A 26,940-nucleotide genomic window follows, 5' to 3' on the forward strand; every position below is an offset into this window, starting at 1 on the left:
ACCTGATCAGTGATTCAGGAATTTACAGGCTTTTGTATGTATATTCAAATTGGAAATAATTTTAAAAATAAAACTAAAAGTTACTTAGACATGCTAAGGTCTTATACATGTTCTAGTATAAATGAGGTACTTTGATACCAGTGACTTATCATAAACACCTTTAGTCCATACCTAACGTAGTCAGTGGTCATAATTAAGAATGTGTTTACTCTATACTCAATGGCCATAAAAAAGATGTGCCACAGGTGTTTACTCCGAACTTAATGTTCTTAATCATCATAAAAGAAACATGGATGACAAATTTGTTTGATCTCCACCTGTTGTGCATGAACTATAATCAGCATGTTGGGAAGTACTAGTTCTAATGGAGGTATGGTGGAGGCTTATATGAAGGAATACAAGTAAGCCAAAGCCATGTGGAACAGGTAAATATGAGAAGGCGGAATTTGGTAAATTTTTAACAAAACCAGGCTAGGGGGTATTTTTGTTTTTGGAATTTAAAAACATATATCAGATAACACAATTTCACATCTGAGTACATTTACACTGACATGGTACAGCCAAATTTAAATTTTGCACATTCCGCTTGGCCGGCCTACATGAGGAAGCTTAAGACCTGATTCAAATCAACCCAACTGATGCCTCGGGTCCAAATCAAAAAGACCAACATGTCTCAACTAGAGTTGTACTTCAGTTGCTATGTGTTTGCCATCGGATCTTTAAGTCGTATGGCTGTCAGCGACTTGAACCACCTCTGTACAATCAGCTGAGTTGAGTTCAGTCACATCTTGAGCTCACATGTATGCAGAGCAGAAAACGCAAATTGAAAACATCACATGTAATTTGATTAAAGAATTAATATTTGAATTTAGAGATCAGGATATATTTCACACAGAAGTTTGGAGAAGTACACGTCATTATACTTTAAAGACTTATTCTTTACTTACATATTTACTGGTTTTAAATTTACCCAAAAACTTTTCAGATATATAACGATGGTCAATCTTTCGATCAAATCTTTCAGCGGAGAGTCATTAACAACAGATAAACAGAATGATTTCACTACTGTACTTGCCCCAAGACTGGATATTTTTTCAAGATTTGTCAAGAAGAAAATAAGAACTGGCATTTACAAGTGGCGAACACTTTAGAACAGGACAAAATATACAGTTTACTTAATTCTGTAACTGAAAAAATAGTAACGTGTCAAAGATAGTTGTTTTGCCACTGTCAAGATGTTTCAGTGCTGGTTGTTACACCTTTGTCAAGCAATGATACTGGTGAAAGAACCAGCACTGAAAAGTTACATTTTGAAAAAAAAAAAAAAAAAAAAAAAAAAAAAGGCTTGTAATCCATATATTTCATCTTGTTCTACTGGAAATAAGGAAGTTCTTAAAATCTGTTCAAATATTCAGCATTAGAATATGCAAACTTGATGACGGGCTAAATAAATACAGAACTGTGTTTGGACAAAATTAAAATGAAAAAAAAAACAAAATAACACCCGAATATTTAACTTCCAACTTGTTATAGACTGGTGTGAGAACAGAAAAACCAATACCGTTCCCGGACCATGTGTAACGCCCAGGTAAAAGGTAATGATGATCTGTACTGAAATAACTTTCATACCACTTAAAATACATACGTATTGGACTCCTTTATTGTGTTGATGCCGCTCTGCATGTCGTGTTTAAACTCCTGGAATGGGGTGATGCCCAGCTTCCGCTTCAGCTCTGCAGACTCTCGCACTTTGGCTGTTAATACTTGACGAAGTGTCACAATCTCCTCCTCCACCTGTCAAGACACAGAGTTACGTCTCAGGTAAGTATTTTCTACTCAGGAACTGGCTTGCACATACAGATAGCTAGGTGGAAAGGGGCAACCGGGTTGAGCAAGCAATTATTTGATACATTTATTTTTCACATTACACACCTTGGCATGCTAGGCCAGGAACTTGAGTCAACTACCAATCCTTGGCATGCTAGGCCAGGAACTTGAGTCAACTACCAATCCTTGGCATGCTAGGCCAGGAACTTGAGTTCAACTACCAATCCTTGGCATGCTAGGCCAGGAACTTGAGTCAACTACCAATCCTTTGCATGCTAGGCCAGGAACTTGAGTCAACTACCAATCCTTGGCATGCTAGGCCAGGAACTCGAGTTAACTACCAATCCTTGGCATGCTTGGCCAGGAACTTGAGTTCAACTACCAATCCTTGGCATGCTAGGCCAGGAACTTGAGTCAACTACCAATCCTTGGCATGCTAGGCCAGGAACTCGAGTCAACTACCAATCCTTGGGCTGTCTCCTACTACCTTGCCACACTTGCTGGTTGGGACAGTTGTGGGAACAGCTGTCATATTTGTCCTTTGTAACCATATAACTGTTTCTGAGTATTGTTTTTGTTTGTAGAAGGCCGTGGGGAACAACAGTTTTGTACAAAGTGACTAAATTACCTTCAAAAAATAAAGATGTTTTTTTTATTTATTTTTAGGTGGAAGCTAAACTGTGCCTAGCAAATTTAACATGTAAATAACACAAATAGAATTTTCAAAAACACTAGTTGGATTGACCATGTTTCAAAAGTTATTTGCATTTGATTGGTGTTATACGCCACTCAAAAATATTTCACTTATACGACGGCAGCCAATATTATGGTGGGAGGAAACAGGGCAGAACCCAAGAGAGTCTCACAGTCACCTGCAGGTTGCTCGCAAACTTCCCAAGTACCTGGCTGTATGTACATGGTAAATTTATTGGAACCTTGATGTCAAGCCATTGTTCATGTTTGGTGCACACCAGACATACAGCATAAACGCACACCAGCGGTGTGTACTCATTGAAATGCTGATGCAAGGTGACATTGCAAACACTGTGGTAACACGCATTGATTGTGATACAACAAACAAGTCTTGGATGTCAAGTATTGTAGAACAAAACTGGAGATATGACGAGACAAGTTCTGCTGTGCAAAGTCATCCCTCATATGATTCCATGACCTGGTGGTAAGTGTGCCAGCACAGCGTAATGACCCAGGAGCCTCTCACATGGAAAGGTCTGCCAGCACACCTTCCGACACTTGTGGGCTCTGCCCAGTTTCCTCCAACCATAAAAATGCTGGCTGCCCTCGTATAAGTGAAATATTCTTGAAAACGGCATAAAACACCAATGAAATGAACAAATACAATTCCAAAAAAGTTTAATCTGGTTCCCCTGGAAACTATTCAGTGTTCATGCACCTGAAGACTACTAGGACACATCAAGCTCTTTAAATGTAACATAAATTTGCCCTTAGTCATGCTAGCACCCTAATCCCTTAACCTTTTCTAACTTTGAGTCTTTAACTAGATTTTGAAGATAAAACTAAACATGGATTGGCCAATTTCAAGGCTTCACAAAAATTGTAATTTTATCAATCTACACAAAATAAGGACCTTAGCATTTGCTTGAAAACATCCTGCAAACATGTGAAAAAGTTTTAGAAGAATTACCGTATACCTTATGAAGTTCGTCCTTCCACTCTTGCATCATCCGTTCCCGCTCTGCTGGGTCAATGCGCTGGATGTTGTCCGGCACACCATCACCCTCAAACGAGGGCGAATTGAGGGATTCTGTATACATTTGACCATGCTCATCTGTAAACACAACAACAGAATTGTCTGATTTCTATGATCAGAGGTCTGAATCTCAGACTGACAAGACAGGACCATGCTCATCTGTAAACACATCAACACAACTGTCTGATTTCTATGATCAGAGGTCTGAATCTCAGACTGACAAGACAGGACCATGCTCATCTGTAAAAACACAACAACACAATTGTCTGATTTCTATGATCAGAGGTCTGAATCTCAGACTGACAATACAGGACCATCTTCATCTGTAACCACAACAACACAACTGTCTGATTTCTATGATCAGATGCATGAATCTCAAACTGACAAGACAGGACCATGCTCATCTGTAAACACAACAACACAACTGTCTGATTTCTATGATCAGATGCATGAATCTCAGACTGACAAGACAGGACCATGCTCATCTGTAAACACATCAACACAACTGTCTGATTTCTATGATCAGAGGTCTGAATCTCAGACTGACAAGACAGGACCATGCTCATCTGTAAACATATCAACACAATTGTCTGATTTCTATGATCAGACTGACAAGACAGGACCATGCTCATCAGTAAACACAACAACAGAACTGTCTGATTTCTATGATCTGAGCTATGAATCTCAGACTGACAGGACAGGACCGGACCATGCTCATCTGTAAACACATCAACAGAACTGTCTGATTTCTATGATCTGAGCTATGAATCTCAGACTGACAAGACAGGACCATGCTCATCTGTAAACACATCAACACAACTGTCTGATTTCTATGATCTGAGCTATGAATCTCAGACTGACAGGACAGGACCATGCTCATCTGTAAACACATCAACACAACTGTCTGATTTCTATGATCTGAGCTATGAATCTCAGACTGACAAGACAGGACCATGCTCATCTGTAAACACATCAACACAATGGTCTGATTTCTATAATCAGACTGACAGGACTAAACCATGCTCATCTGTAAACACATCAACAGAACTGTCTGATTTCTATGATCTGAGCTATGAATCTCAGACTGACAGGACAGGGCCATGCTCATCTGTAAACACATCAACAGAACTGTCTGATTTCTATGATCTGAGCTATGAATCTCAGACTGACAGGACAGGACCATGCTCATCCGTAAACACATCAACAGAACTGTCTGATTTCTATGATCTGAGCTATGAATCTCAGACTGACAGGACAGGACCATGCTCATCTGTAAACACATCAACAGAACTGTTTGATTTCTATGATCAGACTGACAGGACAGGACCATGCTCATCTGTAAACACATCAACAGAACTGTCTGATTTCTCTGATCTGAGCTATGAATCTCAGACTGACAGGACAGGACCATGCTCATCTGTAAACACATCAACAGAACTGTCTGATTTCTATGATCTGAGCTATGAATCTCAGACTGACAGGACAGGACCGGACCATGCTCATCTGTAAACACATCAACAGAACTGTCTAATTTCTATGATCTGAGCTATGAATCTCAGACTGACAAGACAGGACCATGCTCATCTGTAAACACATCAACACAACTGTCTGATTTCTATGATCTGAGCTATGAATCTCAGACTGACAGGACAGGACCATGCTCATCTGTAAACACATCAACAGAACTGTCTGATTTCTATGATCAGACTGACAGGACAGGGTTTCACTCTTGGCATGAATACAATTCTCATCACAACACTGGCTAAACCAAAACTATGCGAATCTACTCGGGTCCCTGTTATTTATTCAAGAATATTTCACTTAAATATACGACAGCGGCCAGCATTATTTATTGTGGAAAGGAGTTTCACTTTGCCAAAACCCTTTGTCTTTTCTTTCAAAAATATCCCCCAGTTGGTTTTTGTTTTACTGTGGGGCGATGATCTTTGAGGCTGGCAATCTCCTAAGGACTGAAGGTTAGGCAGCTGCAAATATAGCACCGACATCCGTGTTGACCTGTACTGTTGCAAGAGACACAAGAAAAAGAGTGCCTGAGAGTTAGTAGAACTACTGCAGGAGAATCAAGTAGAACATTCTATGGCTCTATCCCATAGTGTTTGTGAAGGTGCTGAGCGAGCCAGACTGGAAATTAACCAACAACTCATTACACTCCTAGTATCAGTCAGTCAGTCAGTCAGTGACATATCTCGTCATTCTTCACTCCATCATTCACTAATAAATATATGCATTCTGAGTTAGAACAGCTTCATGACCCAGTTATCAGAGAGCCCATCAAAAGGCAGAATTGCCTGGAGACAGGAAAAATTCATACACAAAATATTATTGGAAAGTTTACATCATGTGATCAGATTGAAAGCTGACTCCATGCGGGACAACCAAATGAATTATTAAGGATTTTAATAAAGAAATGTGAACACTGAAATACTGAACTGAAGTTTTTCAGATGGGTGGGCAGGCAAGCAGGGAGTGCATCACTGCTTTTTTGCTGTTGATCGACTTTGAAGTCGAGACAGCAGCAACCACAACCACAACAACAGCCGATCAACCAGTTCCCCCAAAATGTTAGAAAATTGCTTTTATAAGATTCCTTCAGTCAGCAAGTGGATAAACCTACTGCCAGTGGGTTTCCAGTGGTAAATGTGATTGGTAATTCAGTCAGGGGCATTACTGCTGTAGTCTGGGTGAACATTCTTTCCACAACAGCTGATGTGCAGCTGAGTTTCATTGGTTGACACAACTTTTGAAGATTCATGTCATGCGGAATTCTCCAAGTTGACCTTTAATGGAAAAATGGATTTATATTTATCAGTGTGTGATGGAGCTAAGAATGAGGAGATAGAGTGTAGGCCACTGAACAACTTGTGTGTCTGAGCAATAACAGACAAGCATCTTAACATGTATAAATGACTGATAAACTGTTTATCAGTGCACTGAACAATGTGTAACGGGAGCAGCTTTCCACTGCTTAAACTAGCAGTAGCTAGAGGGAATTTCCCTTCAGCTCAGTTGGTAGAGCGCTGGATTTCGGCTGCAGAGACCCGAGATCAAATCCTTGTGAAATCCTTCAACCTTTACACGATGTAATCCAGACTGCAGAAATTACACATCAGCAAACTGTGCTCAATCTCAGAAAAGTCAACTCCACACATAGCTGCCGTATTCTATCCTGATTAACATGTACAGTTAATAAGCCAACCTAACCAATGGACCCTAGTCTGCTTCTGGAAGAGTCTTAGTACCAACCAGAAAAATCTCATCAATACACACGACGAAAAAAAGGCCCCAAATCAAGAAGTAACATGGGTCTCCGAGTGTAATGCAGCAGATTCAATTTGGTGGTGAAAATTAGCAATGTCATGTATCAACGGTTTCAAGAAACTTACATTATAAACTTAAGCAGACTTGCAAGGTACATCAACTTAAAATAATTGCATGTTAAGTCATCTTCAACTTTTAAAGCATTTATGCATACCATTATTGTGAAAATGACACTAAAAATAATTTGCTTGTGATACTAAAGATGTCAGCTTCATAAAACTGTGCTGATTTTTTCTCTACACCCCATACTTCTCCCAGAATGATTCAGCATTTAGGTTGCAGTGCTGGTCGAAAAATTAGGGTAATTAAAGAATTTAACAAACCATACAGACAAAATCATAACTCAAGAGATACTAATAACCAGACATTAATAGCCACATGTTAATGGTACGATATAAATGAATTATATAACTACAATAAGTAGTAGAAATGTCTGTGAAAGTCCCAACTGACCCCAAATCATTTCCTCTATGGTATCCTGAGTGAGTTTGGTGGGGGAATTGCCGTCTTCATCTGACAACGACGGTGAGTGAACCAGCTGCAGGTACGTGTGGTAATTCTCACTACTACTGATTTTGGGCTCATACTCCCCAATTTCACCATCATCCTCGTTTAGGGAATTGGCGTGAGATCGGTTTCCATTGGAGACGGGAGAAGTGCCATCTTTAGAAGACTCCTTGACGTGGGCACTAACTCTTGGCATGTTGATATGATTTTTTGTTTTATATTACTTAAAACTAGTGATGTAGTACTAATGTAGGACTGATGTCCCAGTCAATGATCACAGTATAACACTGTCACAAAAATAGGTTCACACTGAACCAAACCTTACACTTCCCGTCAGATCTGATTGTTCTCATATCTCCCATGTACATGTGCTCCTGACCATCAAAGCTTCCAATCTTTGGTCGAGCTTAAGCTGAAGTAAAGTTTATCAATGTGAATCATAAAAACCAGGAAATATTGCAAAAGAATTCCACACAGATGTTAAGACTCCACTTCTGCAATACTGTCAATTCTTAACATGTCCCAATAAAACTTTTTCTTTTCTGTTTGATTTTTGGTGACGTTGTTTCCTGACAAAAATTTTCATCCCAGTGAATTCAAAGTTTGTGATCAAAACACGTTTCATGTGCTGAGACCAAATCCTTCATATGCTATGTACAGTACCAAGCTGTGAGCACAGGGATCTGTTCTCTGTAAAATTGAAAAGATATTCTTTCCCTTCTTCTTGTCCAATTTCTTTCATCAGAACACAGTCTGTCACATCCAAAGCTCCCGTGTAATCTGAATCAACACAAGATCCGTACCAAAAAAGATCACATTAAGATCTTTGTGTGAAAGATCCCACATGTAATCCGCAGTAGACACTTCACCTGAGGCAGGCACAGGAAAAGGCTGAACAAGTACAACACAAATAATTCCCTCTCATACAGCCATGCTCCTTGTATGTACATCTATGGACATCTGTTTGTACAACAACAACGCAATGTTCAAATAACACACACGGGGGACAAATACAGCACACGGTTAAACAAACGTCTGGCGTTCAAAAAAGCTCCTAGACTTCAGTTCCCTTAGTCTGCTTCCTTTTCCATGCTTTTTTCTCTGTTCATATTCCTTACTGAGATCCGTGAAACACACCTGTGGGCTGTGGCTAGGGAATAGTTTACCTGTATGTACGTTGTATATAGCTGTCAGTATCTAATTACCACTTCAGCCTCACTGTCACATGTCATCAGGTGAAACACACCTTCTTATCCCTTAGGGTCACATGAGAACAAGGTGACAAGCCTTAATAGCTCACACCTGAATACTGCAGGTAAACACACTTTTACCTGTCACACAGTTAAATGTATGAACAGGCTTCTTCAGTAATAAGACATGCTTTCTACCCTGATCAGACTCCGTAATCAACTATAAACACGTTAACAATTGTCAACTCAGTATACGACAGCTTCTGTATCCTAACCACAGCCAGAACTGTTGATCCACAATGTACCATGAACTGTAATTTTACCTGTCACACTTTGTAATTTACCAAGCTAAATACAGTGAGTCCACATTCCAAATCTACAAGGGCTTGACAACAGTGGCAAAGCTTTAAACTGTGTCCTCAGTTCAATAAATAAAAGTGCTCAAATGTCAGTTGATAGAGACCACAGTCACCAAGACAGTGACATAGGCTCATGTACTGAACATGTAGTTCAAGTAAGTTCGTTGTTAAAACACGTGATATGACAGGTAGCAATGTCAGCATTTCCAAGAAGATTAAACGAAATAATGAACTCTAAGATGTGACATCAAAGGTGCATGTATGATAACAATGATAGCCACGACAACAAACCCCCGATATCAAAAGTCAGATAAAAGCCTATTGTGTCCAATCAATAAATACCAAATACTGTATCTGACCTTCATGTAGTGAGACTGTTAGTCAGGTCATATTACACTTTGTACCACACCATAGTCCTCGTCAAATGGATCAACTTGTGCACAGGTACCCAGGCACCCAGGCTTCTCGTTCTTTCAATTCAGAAAGTTTATCTTTAGAGTTTATGTACACTTACTGCGCAATCAATAGTTGAGCGCAAAACTTCTATATTCTATAACACACAATGCCGAGCTGTTTAGCTCATGTACTGGTCCTTCTTGTTACACTGATAACACAGATAACATACACTGTACAGGTGGGCATTAAAATGGGTTTAATCTAGTATCACATCCACTTAGGTTGAACCACACAAAGCTGTATCTTCAATACAGTTTTGCTGCAGGACTGCTACATGTACATGTAAAATCCACAACAAAATTCCGCCTTACTGCGGAAGGCACCGCACATCCACTTAAGACTTCCTCACAAAATGTGCCTCGGCTTGGTATCACACAACAAGGTCCAATTCCGACTACCTGACTGTCAGGTGTAGAATCCTTTGCACTCACAATCGGTTGTTGAAACTGCACTGGCATTCATCTTTGCATTACATCAGCATGTTTTGCCAGGAGCCTCAGGTGCAAATCCTTTCCCCCCTGCACACCTGTAGACTTCAGTCATGCATGTCAGCCCCCTTACACATGCAGGTAGCACATGCGTGTCATGATGACACCTCTAAACTCAGGTAACAATCATAACCTCAGAGCTTCCACTGAAGTCAATATCTTCTTAAACAATATGTATAAAATCTTAATCTGGGTTGATCCCTCTGGTCCAAACTCTGACCCCATTCTGCTGACACGGTGCAAGGTTTCTCATTGACACGTGAAAAGAAGCGAGGGTGTCCATGAGGGGGTATCAAACAGCGAGGATTTATTGATTTAAGTATTTGATTGTATCGCCTTTTTTTTTTGTTACTTTACTGCATGGAAATGTGATTGTACCGATACTGTACATGTACATGTAAGTTAAAGAAGAGAGCAGGTGTCAGCCACAAACTTTCATGTTTTTTGGCAGACTAAGCCACAAAACTGATGGGAGAGTCGAGAACACCCTACCAGTTTAGTCCAATTCTGAGCATGAACAATAACCATTCTATAATCCTATACAAGCTAGAGCTACATTTTCTCTACTTGTGGAAAGGCAAGTTTTAAGTACTGCTTTAGTTGGCAAAGCAGAAAGGTGTGTCACTTGACAAGGGGAGATCACTCAACTCCTACAGATTACATTTATTTCATCATTACATACCGTACATAGGATCATGAAACCAGAAACTACTCAATTTGTATATGTGTACTTTATATGTCCGTGCACTGTTTCTGTACACCGGTTTTTAACAGTGTCTGCATTTACATGTACAGCCGTACCCTAACTTCTGGGGGCTTTACATCAACTAAGGCACTTCCTGGTGACCCTGTGGAGATGACAAAAACAACCAACCAGGCGTCATCAAATACCTGTAAATTAGCACTAAGCCACTGGTTCACTGAACCAGCAAAGAGTGATTTCAAGAGAACAAAGTGAACACACTGTTTACTGTGGACTGGACATTACGCATATAGGATGGGTCAGTTGTAACTCTGAACGGTTACAACGGACAAAAGGTTTGCAGTGAAGCGTGACATGTACCAGTCAAGCTTAGCTTTTCTGTTAACCTCAAGTCATCATGATTTTACCATGTCCTTTCAAATGTATAGGAGGTAATAAAATAGGTCTCAGATATACATGTACTTTTCTCTTTTTATATAACAATAACATTTTGTTAGCTTTTACACATACATCACATAATACAAAAACTGGGTCTTCAAACACCCTGTAACCCATTCAGCCAAGATCGCTTTGTGTAATAGCAAATGTACACATCTTCCTAGGCACAAAGGCACCTACGTGTGTAGCAGAACCACACAGACATGCTAGACGGCTAAATCTCAACTAATCGCTTATTTCTGGTCATTCTGTTCTCATTTTCCCTCAACTTTCAATATTCTAACATTATCTACCTTAGCTGTTTTCTGTCTTCATTATTTGGACTCAAACCATTTATTGACTAGGTGCTTTTAACAGTAAAGAAAAAAAAAAAAAGAAAAGATCAGGGAAGATAACCCAACGACACTGTGCCTGTTTCAGAACTTTTCAACACAGGGAGTTTGATAGCATTTTTCTCGCATGGGATATTGTTTAAACCAGTAAACATCATCCCCACATGTATTTTATTTACAAAATGTTGATACAAGCAAACAGAAGCTTTAACTGTTACTTTCTTTTTCTACACAGTTTTTGCCAGTTTTCAAAATTGATACTGAAGTCCATCCAATTTGTGATTAAATCCTGAACACTAATCCTAGTCTCTGCTGCTGTGTAATAAATCTTGTGTGTACAGTTACAAATATTTATTTATTGATTTGACAGGTGTTTTACGCAGTACTCAAGAATGTTTCACTTATACGACGCCGGACAGCATTATGGTGGGAGGAAACCGGGCAGGGTCTGGGGGGAAACTCACGACCATCCACAGGTTGCTGGCATACCTTCCCACGTACGGCTGGAGAGGAAGCCAGCATAAGTTGGACTTGAACTCACAGCAACCGCATTGGTGAGAGGCTCCTGGGTTACAGTTACAAATAAATCCCAGTCGCAATGGCTCACCATTCAGGTCTCTAATGATCAAGTAGCCAATCAGTGGGCATGTAAAAATAATGTGACTGCCTTAAGGCATGTGACCTGGGCAAAATGGTGAAATTAAAGGCGAAAGAGAGAAACTGGTCTCACGACGGGACAGTTTCTTTGATACAGGAGCATGAAAAATACCCTTGCCTCTCAACACTCTCCCTGAAGATTCCAAAGGCAGGGACGAAAATAAAAAATTTATCAAAAGTTTGGTAAAAAAAAAAACACAGCTCAACACACGTCAACACACGTCAACAGTGTTGGACAATATTGACCTGTCTGATTTGTAATGTGGACGGAACACTCAACTTACCTCAACAGCATTCAACTGGCTGTGGTCAACAAAAGTTGAACGATGATGGATAGCCTTGACAGGGCTTAAGTGTTAAGCACACAACCCGCAGCTAGCAGGACCAGCATTAAAACTTCTAACTGCCATTATGTACGTCTAACTGTACTTAAAATGCCAGTACAAATACTGCTACTTCAGTGCATGTATGTCTATAAAATAGTGCATGTAATTAAGTATTCAATTAATATATTAACCATTTGGCAGAACTACGAGATAATGATATGAAGGTCATGCACATGGTTTGTACATCTAAATGTACAGTTAAAGGATACTTGAAAAGATACTATAAAACAGGGAGTGTAGTTCAAAGATGTATTGGGATACGTTACGCCTCTTAATATCCCCTCTATTTGCAATATTTTGTCCGTTTTATTTAATCATGTAAAAAAAAATTGCCTTATTTGTAGCCACAGTATTCTGTCTTGTAAAGCTTATCTCTGGAAATAACACCACGTTGAAATCTACAGTTAAAGGGTTGGTTTATCACCTATACAGACTGTGTGCCTAGAGGTCATTGCACTTTATCACAGTCTGTTTCATGGTGTGATGATGTTTTGTCATCTTATCATAGGTGAATTGACACCTGGTCGCTGCATACAGCCTAAGCTAAAAGGATTCATTCCAGGCGAACCTGTCAAATGAGATGCCATTTATATCCATTCTAAGCCCTGTTTTGACATATCTATTGTACTTACAATAACACTCTAAATAAGCTGACACGTGCAGTACTGAAAACAGATCAAACTATTTCCATGTATTCACTGAGCTGAGAAAACTTCTGTTAAAAATAACAGAGTAGACACTATATGAGTCTTCTGGAAGCCTTGTCAGTGCTTCTCCCTGTCCATCAGATCACAAGGAACAGATACAGCAGAGACCAGACAACATCTTAATGGTCAATTCCTCCTGGCTGGCTACAGCAATGATTAATGGCCGTCTACAACACCACCACTGTCTACATCTAAGTTTCCCTTGTACTTCAATACTTCTATGGCACTTGCTCTACACATTCACAACAAAATTCCATTTCTACAGGCCAAGGACATACCATAGCATTTGGTGCTGACCTTTCAGATCGACTTCCAACCACCTTTCTAGTCATGGATGAAATAGGTTCACTTAAATTGTTGGATTCAATTTGTGAAAAAAGTGCAAAACGTGAATCAATCTATTCAAACTGAGCCAAACATTTAAATTATCAAGGCACATGTAGATACGCATGACTAATGACTAATGACTAAGGATACAATGTCTGGACGGACATCCATACATATACATATATATATTGTCATGAATACATGCAACACATGAATGTCTGGACTGACATAAACTCTCTTTTATAAAACTGTGCTTCCTGAATTCCCTGGGATGTTGTTGTATTGTGAATGTTAGAAGGCCTTACACATAATCTGTTTTAATCTGGTCTTGCAGTGGAACTGTAGGCTTGGTGACCACCTACTGTTTAATCCACCGCAACGCTGCATATCAGGACCAGTCATGTACATTACTGTTAGAATTGTATGTCTGTAAAACCTTGTTAAAACTTGTTTGTTACTATGCTGTATGTTTTTGTATAAAAATGTACTGTCACTTGTCAAGTGGACCCAGAGCCCCGGAACCACCGACTCTGCGATACAACTGTGCCATAGCTGAAGTTACACCACCTAGTGTGAATCTGTCTAATTTATATGTGCATGTTTTCCTATCGTTCATAAAGTTTTCAGTAGATAAGTAAATCCTGCCTTGAGTGTTCCTGATTACAAATTGTGACCAGCATCACAATAATGTGATACCCAGCAAATGTGGAGTTGAATTGAAAGACGATTGGAGAAAAATCAAAGGGAATGATCTAGAAGTACTCTAATTCTTCAACATTTTCAACCACCACTACAACCAATATTTTGAACCATTCTAAGAGAACTATGGGGTGCATAAAAATGATGTGGTGTTATGTTCACAATTATTGTAAGCATAAATTTCAATGAAAGACGGCAGTCAAAAAGATTTACAATACATGTACCAGCATGATACTGAATTAGCTATGTGCATTCTACAGCAGCACATCACATATACCTTCACAGAGTTTCAGTTATTGATTACCACTTGTATATGTTTACAGAGGTTTGACCTACAGTATAAGGCCAGCCTGTGTCCCATTCAGCCCATTTACAATGAGTACACGATTTGTTTGCCTGTAGGTCAAAATTACACACATAATAAATAATCAACAACCTTTCAGTTCTATTTTTTACCAAAATATTGCAGCAACTTGTATACAAGAGATCTGACAATGTTTTATGATTTTTTTAAACACTTTCAAGAATGATGCAGGGTGAATCAGTTTCACATTTTTCCGTTTTTAAACCACTTCTGAGACAGACAAACAATAGTGCAGATTATGTTGGGTTTATGAGGAAGGTAATACAACGCTTATTTTTCCTGAAGTACTGGTGTTTTATTACATTCTGTATGTTACTTATCAGGCCAGACCAATTTAAATTGGCGTTTTACAGGCACAATAAATTTTTATTCAATGTGGTTGTAGGTTATAAAAATACAACATTAAAAGAGATTTAATTTTTGGAAAATGACAAATATTCAGCAAATCTGTTGAAGACATATTTATATGATCTGAAAGACCAGAAATACAGGAAAAATTATAAAAAATATCCTGATTTGACAAAATGAAGATGTTGATTTTAAGCTTCACTTTTATTCCATTTTTGGATTTTTCAGTGTCAGTCCTCGTGTAAAACACAACATAAAATTGATGTCACGTTTACCTAAATGACAATTTTGTTACTGCGAAATCTACATTTAGACATTTGTGTGTTATTACAATATCTACATTTATACAATTGTGTGTTATTACAAGATCTACATTTAGACAATTGTGTGTTATTACAATACCTACATTTAGACAATTGTGTGTTATTACAAGATCTACATTTAGACAATTGTGTGTTATTACAATACCTACATTTAGACAATTGTGTGTTATTACAATACCTACATTTAGACATTTGTGTATTATTACAATACCTACATTTAGACAATTGTGTGTTATTACAATACCTACATTTAGACAATTGTGTGTTATTACAATACCTACATTTAGACAATTGTGTGTTATTACAATACCTACATTTAGACATTTGTGTGTTATTACAATATTTACATTTAGACATTTGTGTGTTATTACAATATCTACATTTATACAAACCTTAGTCACCATAAATATCCTAATTACCCAAAAAGAGTATTTTTAGCAGCAAATAAATGTCATGACATATTACTTTAGGAACTGAAACTCACATTTTTGTTGTAGGATATCAACCAACCTTCCAAACAAACCTCAAAACACCCGTCTAAGATCAAAAAACTTCTCAGAATCCGGGTCATGTGCAACTTATTCTGGAGTGAAATTATACTGCATTCCTATCACAATTGTAATTCAACTTGAAAAAAAAACTTAGGAAAAAAATAAAAAGCAAACAACCACAACACTATATAAAGCAAAATGCATAAACATGTGTGTAACGTAAAGTTAAGTTTGTACCAAATGATAATTTCAGGAGCTGTTGTAGAAAATCATCCTGAGCACAATGAGCACTTGTAACCTGTTCACATGATTCACAATCAGTGTGCATGTATTCACAATCAGCGTGCATGTATTCACAATCAGCGTGCATGTATTCACAATCAGTGTGAATGTACTTACAATTACTATGCATGTATTTACAACCACCTATTGTAGTCAACACAATACCTTTTCATTTTCATATTTTGAAATCAGGCTACCAGTTTTCAACCAGTTAACACGTGTATGTATGTATGTATGTATGTATGTAAACGCACCTGTATGTAAGGTACACATTTATTTGATTGATGTTTCATGCTGAATGGGAATATTTCACTTATCTGATGGCAGCCAGCATTATATAGGGGGAGGAAACACAAAATCATCTACAGGTTGCTGGCAGACCTTCCCATGTACTATCGCAGAGGAAATCAGCACTGGCTGGACTTGAACTCACAGCGAACACACTGATGGGATTTTGTCTGGGTCCATGTGCTACTCTAGTATGCTAACCACTAAGTTAAGAAGATTCCTGTGCAAAGATAGTTAAGTAAATGTGCAAAGCTTTAGCAAGCTTGCAGGACATATGACATGAAAATATGATTCATGATTTCATCATGGAGGCTTGGAATTCCCACGCACTTTGTTTATTTATTTGTACTCAATATTTCACTTATATGACAGCAGCCAGCGTTATGTTGGAAGGCCGCCTGCTTCATTGTCATGAATTAATTTGCTTGATTGCTGTTTTATATGGCACTGAAGAATATTTCACTTACATCTTTACAATGTTGCTGTTGTACCTGTACATAGTACATATAGTCTATGTCCTTCATCAGTGCGTAGACCTCATAATCCTAACAACCCTGGACATCACAGCCTTTTCAGGCTGTAAACAAATCTGGACATCAGACAGTCTATTTAGAAATCCTACTTTTGTACTACCACTATAAGCACTACTGCCCTCCCTGACAAAGATACAGGGGCCAAGCAATTCCCCTGGGCAAAGAAAAGTGTAGTTCCAGTGAAGATCACTGACCGATGGGTGAAGACCGCCTACAATTAATTAACACTTGACCTACTTCTCTGTGTGGTGAGCGAGCGGCGGCAGTCTAGAACAGCCACTTCCCTATTTTACTATACTCAGACTGCACTCAATCTACTGGCAACTTGCCAAGCTGTATTAATGTTGCATCAAATGAATCCCGCCTATGATCATATGTTACTAGATATGGCTTACGATTAGTCAGATCAGCGATCACATCTGCATACATTGGTCTTTGTGTATGCTGATGTATGCGTAGTCTATGACCCCAAGAATGGGAGCAGCTTAGCATTTGTAACAAAATTTAGAAGCAGGAAATCAAAGTTAATAGCTCTTTACATGGCATATACACATAGGTTTAATAGGATTAGATTGGGAGGGGTGCATCTTGGAAACACCCTATTCTGGCAAAATTAACATTGTAGAGATATGGAAAATACATATTGGAGAAAGCTTGGAAATGAGACTCACTGGTTTTCTTATTCTGGCTAAACCTATGCATGTACTTTCTCCAATAGGCTTAGTGTAAATGATCTAAAATTTAGCCTGAACTTGTGCATTTTTAGAGGCAAAAATGATGTCATGAAATTAAGACTTAGGTGAGGAAACCTACACTTTCACAGCAGGACACCTGAAATCTCCTATCACCCACATGTACATGTAGATCTAAGATCAACAGAAATCCTACATTATGTTCAACTTCAGCCATGGGCAATATCTCCGGTCATTTTATACTATAGGTGCTTCAGTAGCGACAAGCTGCAGTCACACCACCAGTATACATGTACCTAAAAAATCTACTTCATGCATATTCATCAATTACGATTACATGTGCCTCGAACAGCTTTCTAATCTTGAGTGGATAAAATTAGAAGGTAAAGAGTTTATATGTCAGATTTGGTATCACCAGTACTGCAGCATGTCTCACACAGAACCAGACCCAACTAACTGTAGGTCAGATGAAATTTGTACCTGGGTGTTTTGGTGATGAGTTATTTATTTTTTTGATTGGCATTTTACGATGTACTCAAGAATATTTCGCTTATACGACAATGGCCAGCATTAGGTGGAAGGAAACTGGCCAGAGCCCGGGGAAAACCCACGACAGGTTGCTGGCATACCTTCCCACATACTGCTGGAGAGGAAGCCAGCGTGAGATGGACTTGAACTCACGGCAACCGCATTGGTGAGACTCCTAGGTCATTACGCTGTGCTAGTGCACTAACCAACTGAGCCACAGAGGCCCCCGTGATGAGTTATGGCTTTATATGTACATGTATAGTACCCAGCTGTGTGTTTCAAACCTACTACGTGTAGCTACAACACCTTTAACGGGGAAGAAAATTAAATGGGGAAAATTCCCCACCACCAGATGTACATACATCTCACCCCCCAGGTCCCACACCCCACCCCTACCCCCAGGCTGCAGAAGTTATGTACATGTGTTTTAACACTGCTGGTTACAACAGCTCTTATTTTATGATTAAAAAGAAAAAACATCGCATGAGTAGAGTGAGTGAGTGAGTGCTTGGTGTTTAACATCAAACTGAACAATTTTTCAGTCATATGACGATGAAGGAATCCTTAGAGTGTATGTGATGTGCCTCCTTGCTGCTGGGCGGATTTCCACCGCTCTTTTATCTGGTGCTGCTTCACTGAGAAGCCTTACCGAAGGCAAGTAAGCCGCCCGGCCTGAGCCGTTATACGGAGTGCTTACAACTTCCTCTCTTAAAGTCTTAGGTGTGACTCGACCCAGGATTGACCCTGGATCTACTGCATGGCTCCCGAAGCGGCGCTCTACTAACAGTGCTATCGGGGCCGGTCACATGAGTAGAATTTTCCTCTGACACTTGTGGATGTTTATACATTTATTTTTCGTTGAACAGAACCTTCCACTGTCATACAGTATCTGGCAAAAACTATCACAAGTAGAATTTTCCTCTGACACTTGTGGATGTTTAGGCATTTATTTTCCACTGAACAGAACCTTCCTCTGTCATACAGTATCTGGCAAATACCATCACCAGTAGAATTTTATTCGGACACTTGTAGATGTTTATGCATCTATTTTCCATTGAACAGAACCTTCCCCTGTCATACAGTATCTGGCCAAAACAATTTTGTCCATGACTAAGTCCCTCATCTTGTGTGATTCTCAAAGTTCTACTGATCTCTCTTTATTCCAAGATACATGTTCCTATGTCAGGCTACTCCCCCAAACAGCATGTTCACGTAAACGTATGCAGAGTTCCATGGACACAGAACATTCAAACTCAACCACCAATTAGGAAGGCTAAAGCTGGAACAGCTTTAAAGTTTCTCACAGTTTATCCTTGTTCTAGTTTTAACTCCATGTATCAGTCACTGCTCATTTATGGGTAGGGCAAATTGTTATCCACATGCCTCTGATGCACTATGTATTGATAAACGTTCTTTCATGCTGCGCGTAGCAATGTGTGCCTTTCAGACACCTTAATCTGATGATATTAACATGGGTGGGATATAGGGAAAATAGGACAAAAAAATTTAAATGAGATACCTTGATTTAAAAAAACATATGGCTGCATGTTGGAACAGATCCTTGCCAAAAGTAGCTCAAAGTACATGTACATGTATCTATAAAAGAAATTCCCAACTATTTATATGCCACATGCAACTTGAATCTATGATATTTCATGAGTTGGGAGACACTTGATTTGCCAAAAAAATACTATATTCTGTCACATGATACTGTCATCAGTGTTTTATGTGTGCAATATCAGGTCACACATACTTCATTGTGTTTCCTTGTTACTCCCTGTGTTACCATGTTACTCCCTGTGAAAACCTCTTGATTCTAACATCTGAGGCCACAGGAGGCAGTCCATTTCCGTTTGCAGAATGTTAAAAAAAAGGGCAGGTAGCAGGCAGCTGTCTACCGTTGTCTGTTGTAGCAGTCTGCAGACAGCTGTCTACTGCTGTCTGTTGTAGCAGGCTGCAGACAGCTGTCTATTACTGTCCGCTGTAGCAGGTTGCAGACAGCTGTCTACCGTTGTCTGTTGTAGCAGGCTGCAGACAGCTGTCTACTGCTGTCTGTTGTAGCCGTCCACTTTGTTACCAATATTGTCACCATTTAAATCAATAGTAATCAATTGGGACATAACTGCTTTCAATTCAGCTGCCTACTTTTGAACTCTGACCCCCTTCTCCAATTCTCAGTCAAAACCATGTCATATGTGAAACTTGATCAGTTGATTTGTGACAAAATGTGTCTCACCACCTTGTTTAGGACAGATAAATATGGTAAGGGTTAAATGTGCATGTGTAACATGCTTTGGTCACGCATACGTTTCTACTACTGAACAGGGTCTCCTCCATATCTGCAATATCTCTGCTTATCCAGTCTCATTCGGGGAATCACCAATGCACTGGTGTATTTAGTTATTTATTTATTTGTGTTTTACGCCATACTCAAGAGTATTTCCCTTATACAACTTGGCATGTAACAATACGGTTCTGTCATGATACGGTTCTGTCATGATACGATACGACAGATGATACAGGGGTTGCGATACGACACCTTCACGATACAGGAGTTGCAATACTACACGATACAGGAGTCGCAATACTATACGATACAGGAGTCACAATGCTACACGATATAGGAGTCGCCATACTACACCATACAGGAGTCGCCATACGATACGTTCATGATACAGGAGTCACAATACTACACAATACAGGAGTCACAATACTACACGATACAGGACTCGCAATACTACACGATGCAGGAGTCGTGATACGATACGTTCCCAATACAGGAGTCGCAATTCCATGGGAAAGCTACACATAACAACAACCTAGTCTTTACAACATCTAGTAAATTTGATTGTCATGAGTGGGAAGGAGGGATGCGCTTGGAATGTGTGCCAAGTTTTCTTCTTAAATGAACTCAGAGAAATATCAGAATTTCCAAATAGCACACTAAGTCAATCCAGATGGATAAAAGGTAAACAAAAAAAAGTTCTGGTGATGTGATTTGACCTTCTTAAATATTACATGGCATTTTGACAACAAGTAGCCAAGCCATTAAGGGGCATGTTTGAATTGCAGTTCTACAGTTCTAGTCAGAGTAATCGGACCAGAAGATTTTTACATTTTGCTGAAGATGACTTTGGCTAGCAAGGGGGCCTTTGACATTGAGACATTCTGACACAAGGACTATTTACCTGTTTTCAAGTCACTTAGGGTATGTCTTAACGATGTGAACATGACATTTTCACTTGGGCTATCAGTGCATTTTGGCATGGCAGCCTTTGGACGAATAGATGTCCTCTGATCAAACGTACAATCAAAAAGTTATATGAACAACACTAAAAGTATATCATATGGGTCATAAATTCTGCCTAAGTTATGTGAATTTTCACATTTATCAGAGCTCAGCGACGAGAGTTAATGCTGTAAACTGAACATATTTAACTGATTCCCAAAGTCAAAATGCCTAGAATTCTTAGGGATTCTTGCAACAGGAAAATGTCAATCCAACAAAATAAAATTTACCATGTTGTTGTTGCAATTGAGACGGACATGATGCCGCTGCGTCATTTCTTGACAGCAGATAAAGACACTAAATCTTAGCTGTATTTCCTACTTACCAGAGCTCTTGGGGGTTGGGAACAAATCTTCGTCTCTAGCTGGAGTCGACATTTCTAAACTGGGAACAATAACGTAAAATGTCAGACCAGTCAAACCTTTGCATACGTCGACAGTCACACTGCTGTGTTTTGAGTAAGGGAAATTGAAGTAATGACGTCATGTGCCTCATTTCGTCTATTCCCGGCTTAATGTCGGTAATGTGCGGAGATGCACGAGAGAACTATTTCTACGGATTGTTTTCGTATATTTCTTCAAGACCTTCTCATTTATCAGTAGAGGACATCTTCATAGCGAAAAAAAATTCGTTCACAGAGTTCCTCTTATCGACGGCACCCGATGTATACTTCATTATCATAGCTTACGGAAATACACGATATTTGCTAGTCTCTCCGTTATCAACTATTTCAACCCGCTTAAGCGGTCCGGATGTTCTAGTACATTCTGTCGATTTTTATCCCGACGTGGCTGCTCAAAAAAAAAAACGTAAAATGCAGTTTTCTTTTCCATACGTTGAACTACGTATAATATATGTTTTTTTAAAATAATACCTGTATCTGGTGTTCGTAGACTATTTGTTTGAAAAAACGCAATTGATTTCATTATATTTACATGTTGTTTTTCATTGTTCGCTCAGTTATATCATTTCACAAGTGCTATTATGCATTGCGACTTTGTGAGGGTGTTTGTCAGAAAAAGAAAGGGTGGTGGTTTGCTCTGGCGCTCCAGCCTCCTCCACTCGTAGCCATAACCAGAACGCCATCATATGGGTGAAAAGTTCTGGAGTACGGAAACAATACAAGAAGTAAGTAAATTAATGGCACTCTTCAATATCTCAACATGCATCCAGGTTTAAATCGTCGAAAATAAATTTTGACAGAATTCCTTTATCTTTCCTAATTAGGCCACTGACTCAGATTTGAGTCACGAGAGACGAAAAACAATTTAACACAAAGATTTAATTCCCGTTATTTGATTATGCGATTTTGATTACGGATACAGGTTAGCTGTTTTTTCTAACCATACTTCGCTGGATTTGGAGGAATATGGATTCGTATGCCCAACTGCACCCGTCCCATATTATTTGTCGTTAGATGGTAGCAAGTCCTTGAAGCACTTGCCACGGTATGCGAGGTAGTCTAGTCAACAGAAACACAACAACAACGCTTCAAGATGGCGATGAGCAGAAAAGGAAACGTAAGTAAATCGTATTTAGTTTGATTAAATAGGTGTATTCCATCGGGGGGATAAGGAGGAGATTTAAATCACACCAGAATATCTAGTAAGTTAGATAGTTTTGGATAAATCACTGGTTTTCCTTGACAAATTAACTACATCGATCTTCATGCATCGGAAATTGGACGCCAGATAAGTTGAAATACCCGGATTTAAGAAGTGGAGAGGTTCTCTTTAATTTATGATTTTTAGGGCAACATTTAAACATTACGACAATGTATGAAGTCTTCAGTTCGTTGGAAAAGGGCCATGTCGGCCGAATTAGAACGTGAACTAACTGTTAGGAACCGAAAATAAAATAGAAGATTTTGTTTGTCCTTCACACCCCTTTGAAACTGTCATCGATCATGACTATGATCTTATGCTTCTTTTTATCGTCATAGGTTCGGCTTCCGCCAGAAGTCAACAGAATTCTGTATGTGAGAAATCTTCCCTACAAAATCACTGCAGAGGAGATGTATGATATCTTTGGAAAGTATGGAGCCATCAGACAAATAAGGGTGTAAGTATGTCAGTGTTAACCTATCGAGCCATGCTACAATAACAGAACATATAGCCCGTCATCTCATTTAATTTCACTAATCCATATAACAAAATCCATCCAAATGTTTGGTATAGGCCTACATAAGTAATGATATTGACTGTGATCTTTTAATATTGGGTTAGGCATAGATCACAGCCAAGGAGTTTTCCAGGTTAAAATATTGGTATTTAAGAGCAATAAAAATCCATACAAAATGAACCAATGCATGCATTAACCGGTCAAACTTAAATAAATTACTTCCACCAAGACATTTTCTGTTCCTCTGCCAGTTTTTTCTACATTCCATAGCCTTTGCGACCAGTAAATCCAAGATAATTCACAGTTGTGACTTATCCTCACATGCCGTGTCAACATCATGACCTAATAAATCAGGTTCTTCTTCCCCACGCATGCGTGGTTGACCTTTCACGACGTCACTATGTTTTGATCAGCTGGCTGTCAGTTTTGAGACAGAAAGAAAGCCACGTCAATGCAGAGACACAAATTTTGCAATTGACTGAATGCTATGGAGCAGCATGATGGACCTCACAGTTTGTGGGAACTGTCAGATTAAGTTTGCAGTGAAAAAGAGGGGTTATCTTCTGCATGCCTTCCATTCAATTTGACAGAAAGGTCAACCGCTGCTGCGCTTGCACACCTGGCTGATCCAGATTTTAAAATCATGGCAGCATGTGGCGACCTGCTAAATATGAGCCTATTTTTGACTTCACTTAAAATTTACAGGAGAATGGTGATAGGCAAATAGCGATTGTGGCAAGATATGCGTAAATATTTCAGCTTTCAGAATTGCTGTGCTTTATGTGTACTCGTGGATTGTAATTGCTTGATGGGGTATCTCTTTGTAAGCATTATACTCGAAACCGGGTCCACATAGCTCTCAGGCTAAGGGTGGCCAGCGGTCCCCTCCTGTCAGCATATACATGTATAAGCCACCCTTAGATCGAGGTTTCAGGCAAAGACCTATATTGAATTCACAAGTTATCCAGTGTTTAAAAGATGACAAATCTTGCACCAAACACTTTTCTGACAATAATCCAGTCGCGGAAATTTTGAATCAAGATGTATGGTAAAACTGACATCCGCCATGGTTTGTGCTGGAACATCAGGCAAGGTACATGCGGGTTTTTTGAGAGATCAACAGTGAAATCCAACAACTGGATTATCTTTATATTTGAAAGTGAAAAAAAAAAGAAACATAAAAAAAAAATTACGACAAAAAAAGTATATTCTCAGTGAAAAGTGCTGTTGGATCAAACAGCCAGCACCTTTGTTTACTGAATTTGGTTGAAGTTTGAATTCAGATGATGGTTCTGCGGACGTTAGTTTGATTTTTTCTATCCAAAGTTTAATCAGTCAGATGATGGTTTACCGAAGCAGGCTTCGAATATCAAAGGGAATCAGTGTATGCATGTGTATGTAGAAGGACGGATTTAATCAGTGAAAATTCAGCAGTATGACATTAAACAAAAATGAAATAAATAAATAAAATCTGTGTCTTGTGATTGTCTTTACAGAGGGAACACACCAGAGACCAGGGGAACAGCATTCGTTGTGTACGAGGACATTTTTGATGCCAAGAATGCTTGTGATCATTTATCAGGGTTTAACGTCTGTAACAGATATTTGGTAGTGTTATACTACCAGAGCAATAAGGTAAGTCCTGCATTGTGCTTCATCTTCTGTGGCTTCTAAAAAGAATGGTGCCGAAAGGTTGTCTTTCGGGCCATTACATGAAATATGTATTATCTAAAGGGTCATTTCGTGCTGATTCCAAATATTGTCTTTGTGATTTTTTTTTTTGTTATTGTTTTTTTTTTAAGTGAAAAAGTTGCAAACAAAGATTAAAGCAGAACCCCAGCGCCGCACCTTCCAGACTGCATGTAGATGCTTTTATGTTTCCCGAATCCGTTCCGGTCGTTTAAAATGTCAAAAAAGGAAGAAAAACGATAAAATTTGGTGATCAAACATGAGAAAATCTACTCCATTACGATCGAGCCACCCATGACCTTGTCACTTGTGACTTCAGGATGGTACATTTCCGACATGTGCGACTTCTCTGTGTACATCACGGATCACAGGAGACAATCACTATACTTTTATAACTAATTTCAAGAGTGGCTTTGTGACTGCTGTAACACAATGGAGGTTTCATACGCGACCTAAAAATGCCCTAGATTGAAAAAATATGGACCAGATCTCATCAAAAACACCCTTGATAATGGAGGACTCGATTATAGTGGTATGAGACTTGCTAATTCAGCCGTGCCTGCTATAATAAAAGGCTGATGGACGAGACTTGTATTGAAGCAAAACATGTTCTATTTTTTTTAAAACTATAAACATGTCCCCAGAAATGACCAAATGAAAGATGTTAAAAGCTATTCCTTGAGGTACAACTTTATAAAACATAATCATCAGAAATCAGAGGCAACTGTATTTAACATTTTCTTATCACTTAGGTTGTTTCATTTGTGTTTTAGGCATTCAAGAAAGTGGACCAGGACAAAAAGAAAGAGGATTTGGATAAGATGAAGGCAAAGTATGGCTTGAGTACGCCGGAGAAAAAATGATGACAATGACAAAAGGACTACAGAATTGGAGGACTGTCAAAACATTATGTGTACATAACCATGTCATCATTGTCATCCTCAATTCATCGCTTCATCCTCATTGTGTATAAATGAGGATTTCATTGTTTCACATTGTGGAACGCCATTTGTTGTGAATTCATCCGCATCAGTTGTGTGAGGATTTCATATATTTGCACTATGGAGGAAGAGTAGTGCTCGGTGGAACAGTTTGCAAGGGAATTTTCATGCTACATGTAGCTCTATCGACATGCATCCTCTTCAGTTTTCTGAGGACCCAAAAAATATAAAATGAAAGAGTTTTTAACTCTGATTGACCTTCTGTTTCTATTTCTAAAAATTTGTTTGCACTGTATAAAACTTTTTTTGATGCCATTGGACCAGTGCTTCAAAGCTTCAGTTATGCTCCCACTTAAAACTAAATAAAACCTTAGGGTTAATCAGATGGTATGTCAGTTACTCAGTAATTTCTGGGAAGAGTGAGATCGAATAGTTGGAAAGATTTAAATCTCAGACATTTGGCATTTGTACACCTGAAGTACAAAATTAAGTATACCATTTTTTAAAAAGAATGTTGATATCCTGGTCAAAATGTCATTTTGATTACCCTGTTTAATGTGTGATTAAATACGATATTTAAAATCTTGATGACAACTGCATGTTATATTCTACAATGTATGGTGAAAAGATTGGATCATCAGTTGTCTAACCATTATATTGGTGTTAAAGAAAGAAAATCTGATGACACTTGAATTAATAAAAAACAAAAAGGTATTTACTTCAGAGTTCTGTATTACAGTTATTTCCCTTTGGTATTCCTAACAGGCCACTAACATACAGCTGCATCTATTTCATTTCAAATTGTCAACTATATGAGATGTCCAGATGTCCTGTACAGGATACACAGTAACACATTTGTGTGACAGTAATGATTTCGTGTCCAGATGTCATGTACAGGATACACAGT

General features: G+C 38.8%; 2 protein-coding genes across 4 annotated transcripts in view; one reads left to right on the forward strand and one right to left on the reverse strand.

Annotated features, from left to right (window-relative positions):
* LOC135464134 (tumor protein D54-like) overlaps positions 1-21,754 on the reverse strand; it is a 39,123-nt gene extending 17,369 nt beyond the window's left edge. Inside the window, exons 1-3 of one of the 3 annotated variants that reach the window (XM_064741628.1) lie at positions 21,608-21,754; positions 3,498-3,634; positions 1,646-1,794 (exon numbers count right to left, since the gene is read on the reverse strand). In XM_064741628.1, the coding sequence (XP_064597698.1) occupies positions 1,646-1,794; positions 3,498-3,634; positions 21,608-21,659 (338 nt within the window). In that variant the 5' untranslated portion in view covers positions 21,660-21,754. Of the gene's footprint in view, positions 1-1,645; positions 1,795-3,497; positions 3,635-7,348; positions 9,232-21,607 lie in introns of those variants that run through there. The other 2 variants (XM_064741626.1, XM_064741627.1) reach the window with 2 other exon arrangements.
* An 895-nt stretch (positions 21,755-22,649) lies between these two features.
* LOC135464080 (splicing factor 3B subunit 6) lies at positions 22,650-26,484 on the forward strand. Its single transcript, XM_064741567.1, has 4 exons — positions 22,650-22,802; positions 23,225-23,343; positions 24,900-25,038; positions 25,866-26,484. The coding sequence occupies exons 1-4, from the start codon at positions 22,779-22,781 to the stop codon at positions 25,953-25,955; spliced, it is 372 nt and encodes a 123-aa protein (XP_064597637.1). The 5' UTR covers positions 22,650-22,778; the 3' UTR covers positions 25,956-26,484.
* The last annotated feature ends 456 nt before the right edge of the window (positions 26,485-26,940 follow it).

This window comes from Liolophura sinensis, chromosome 3, assembly GCF_032854445.1.
Source record: "Liolophura sinensis isolate JHLJ2023 chromosome 3, CUHK_Ljap_v2, whole genome shotgun sequence".
In the NCBI taxonomy this organism is placed as follows: Eukaryota; Metazoa; Mollusca; class Polyplacophora; order Chitonida; family Chitonidae; genus Liolophura; species Liolophura sinensis.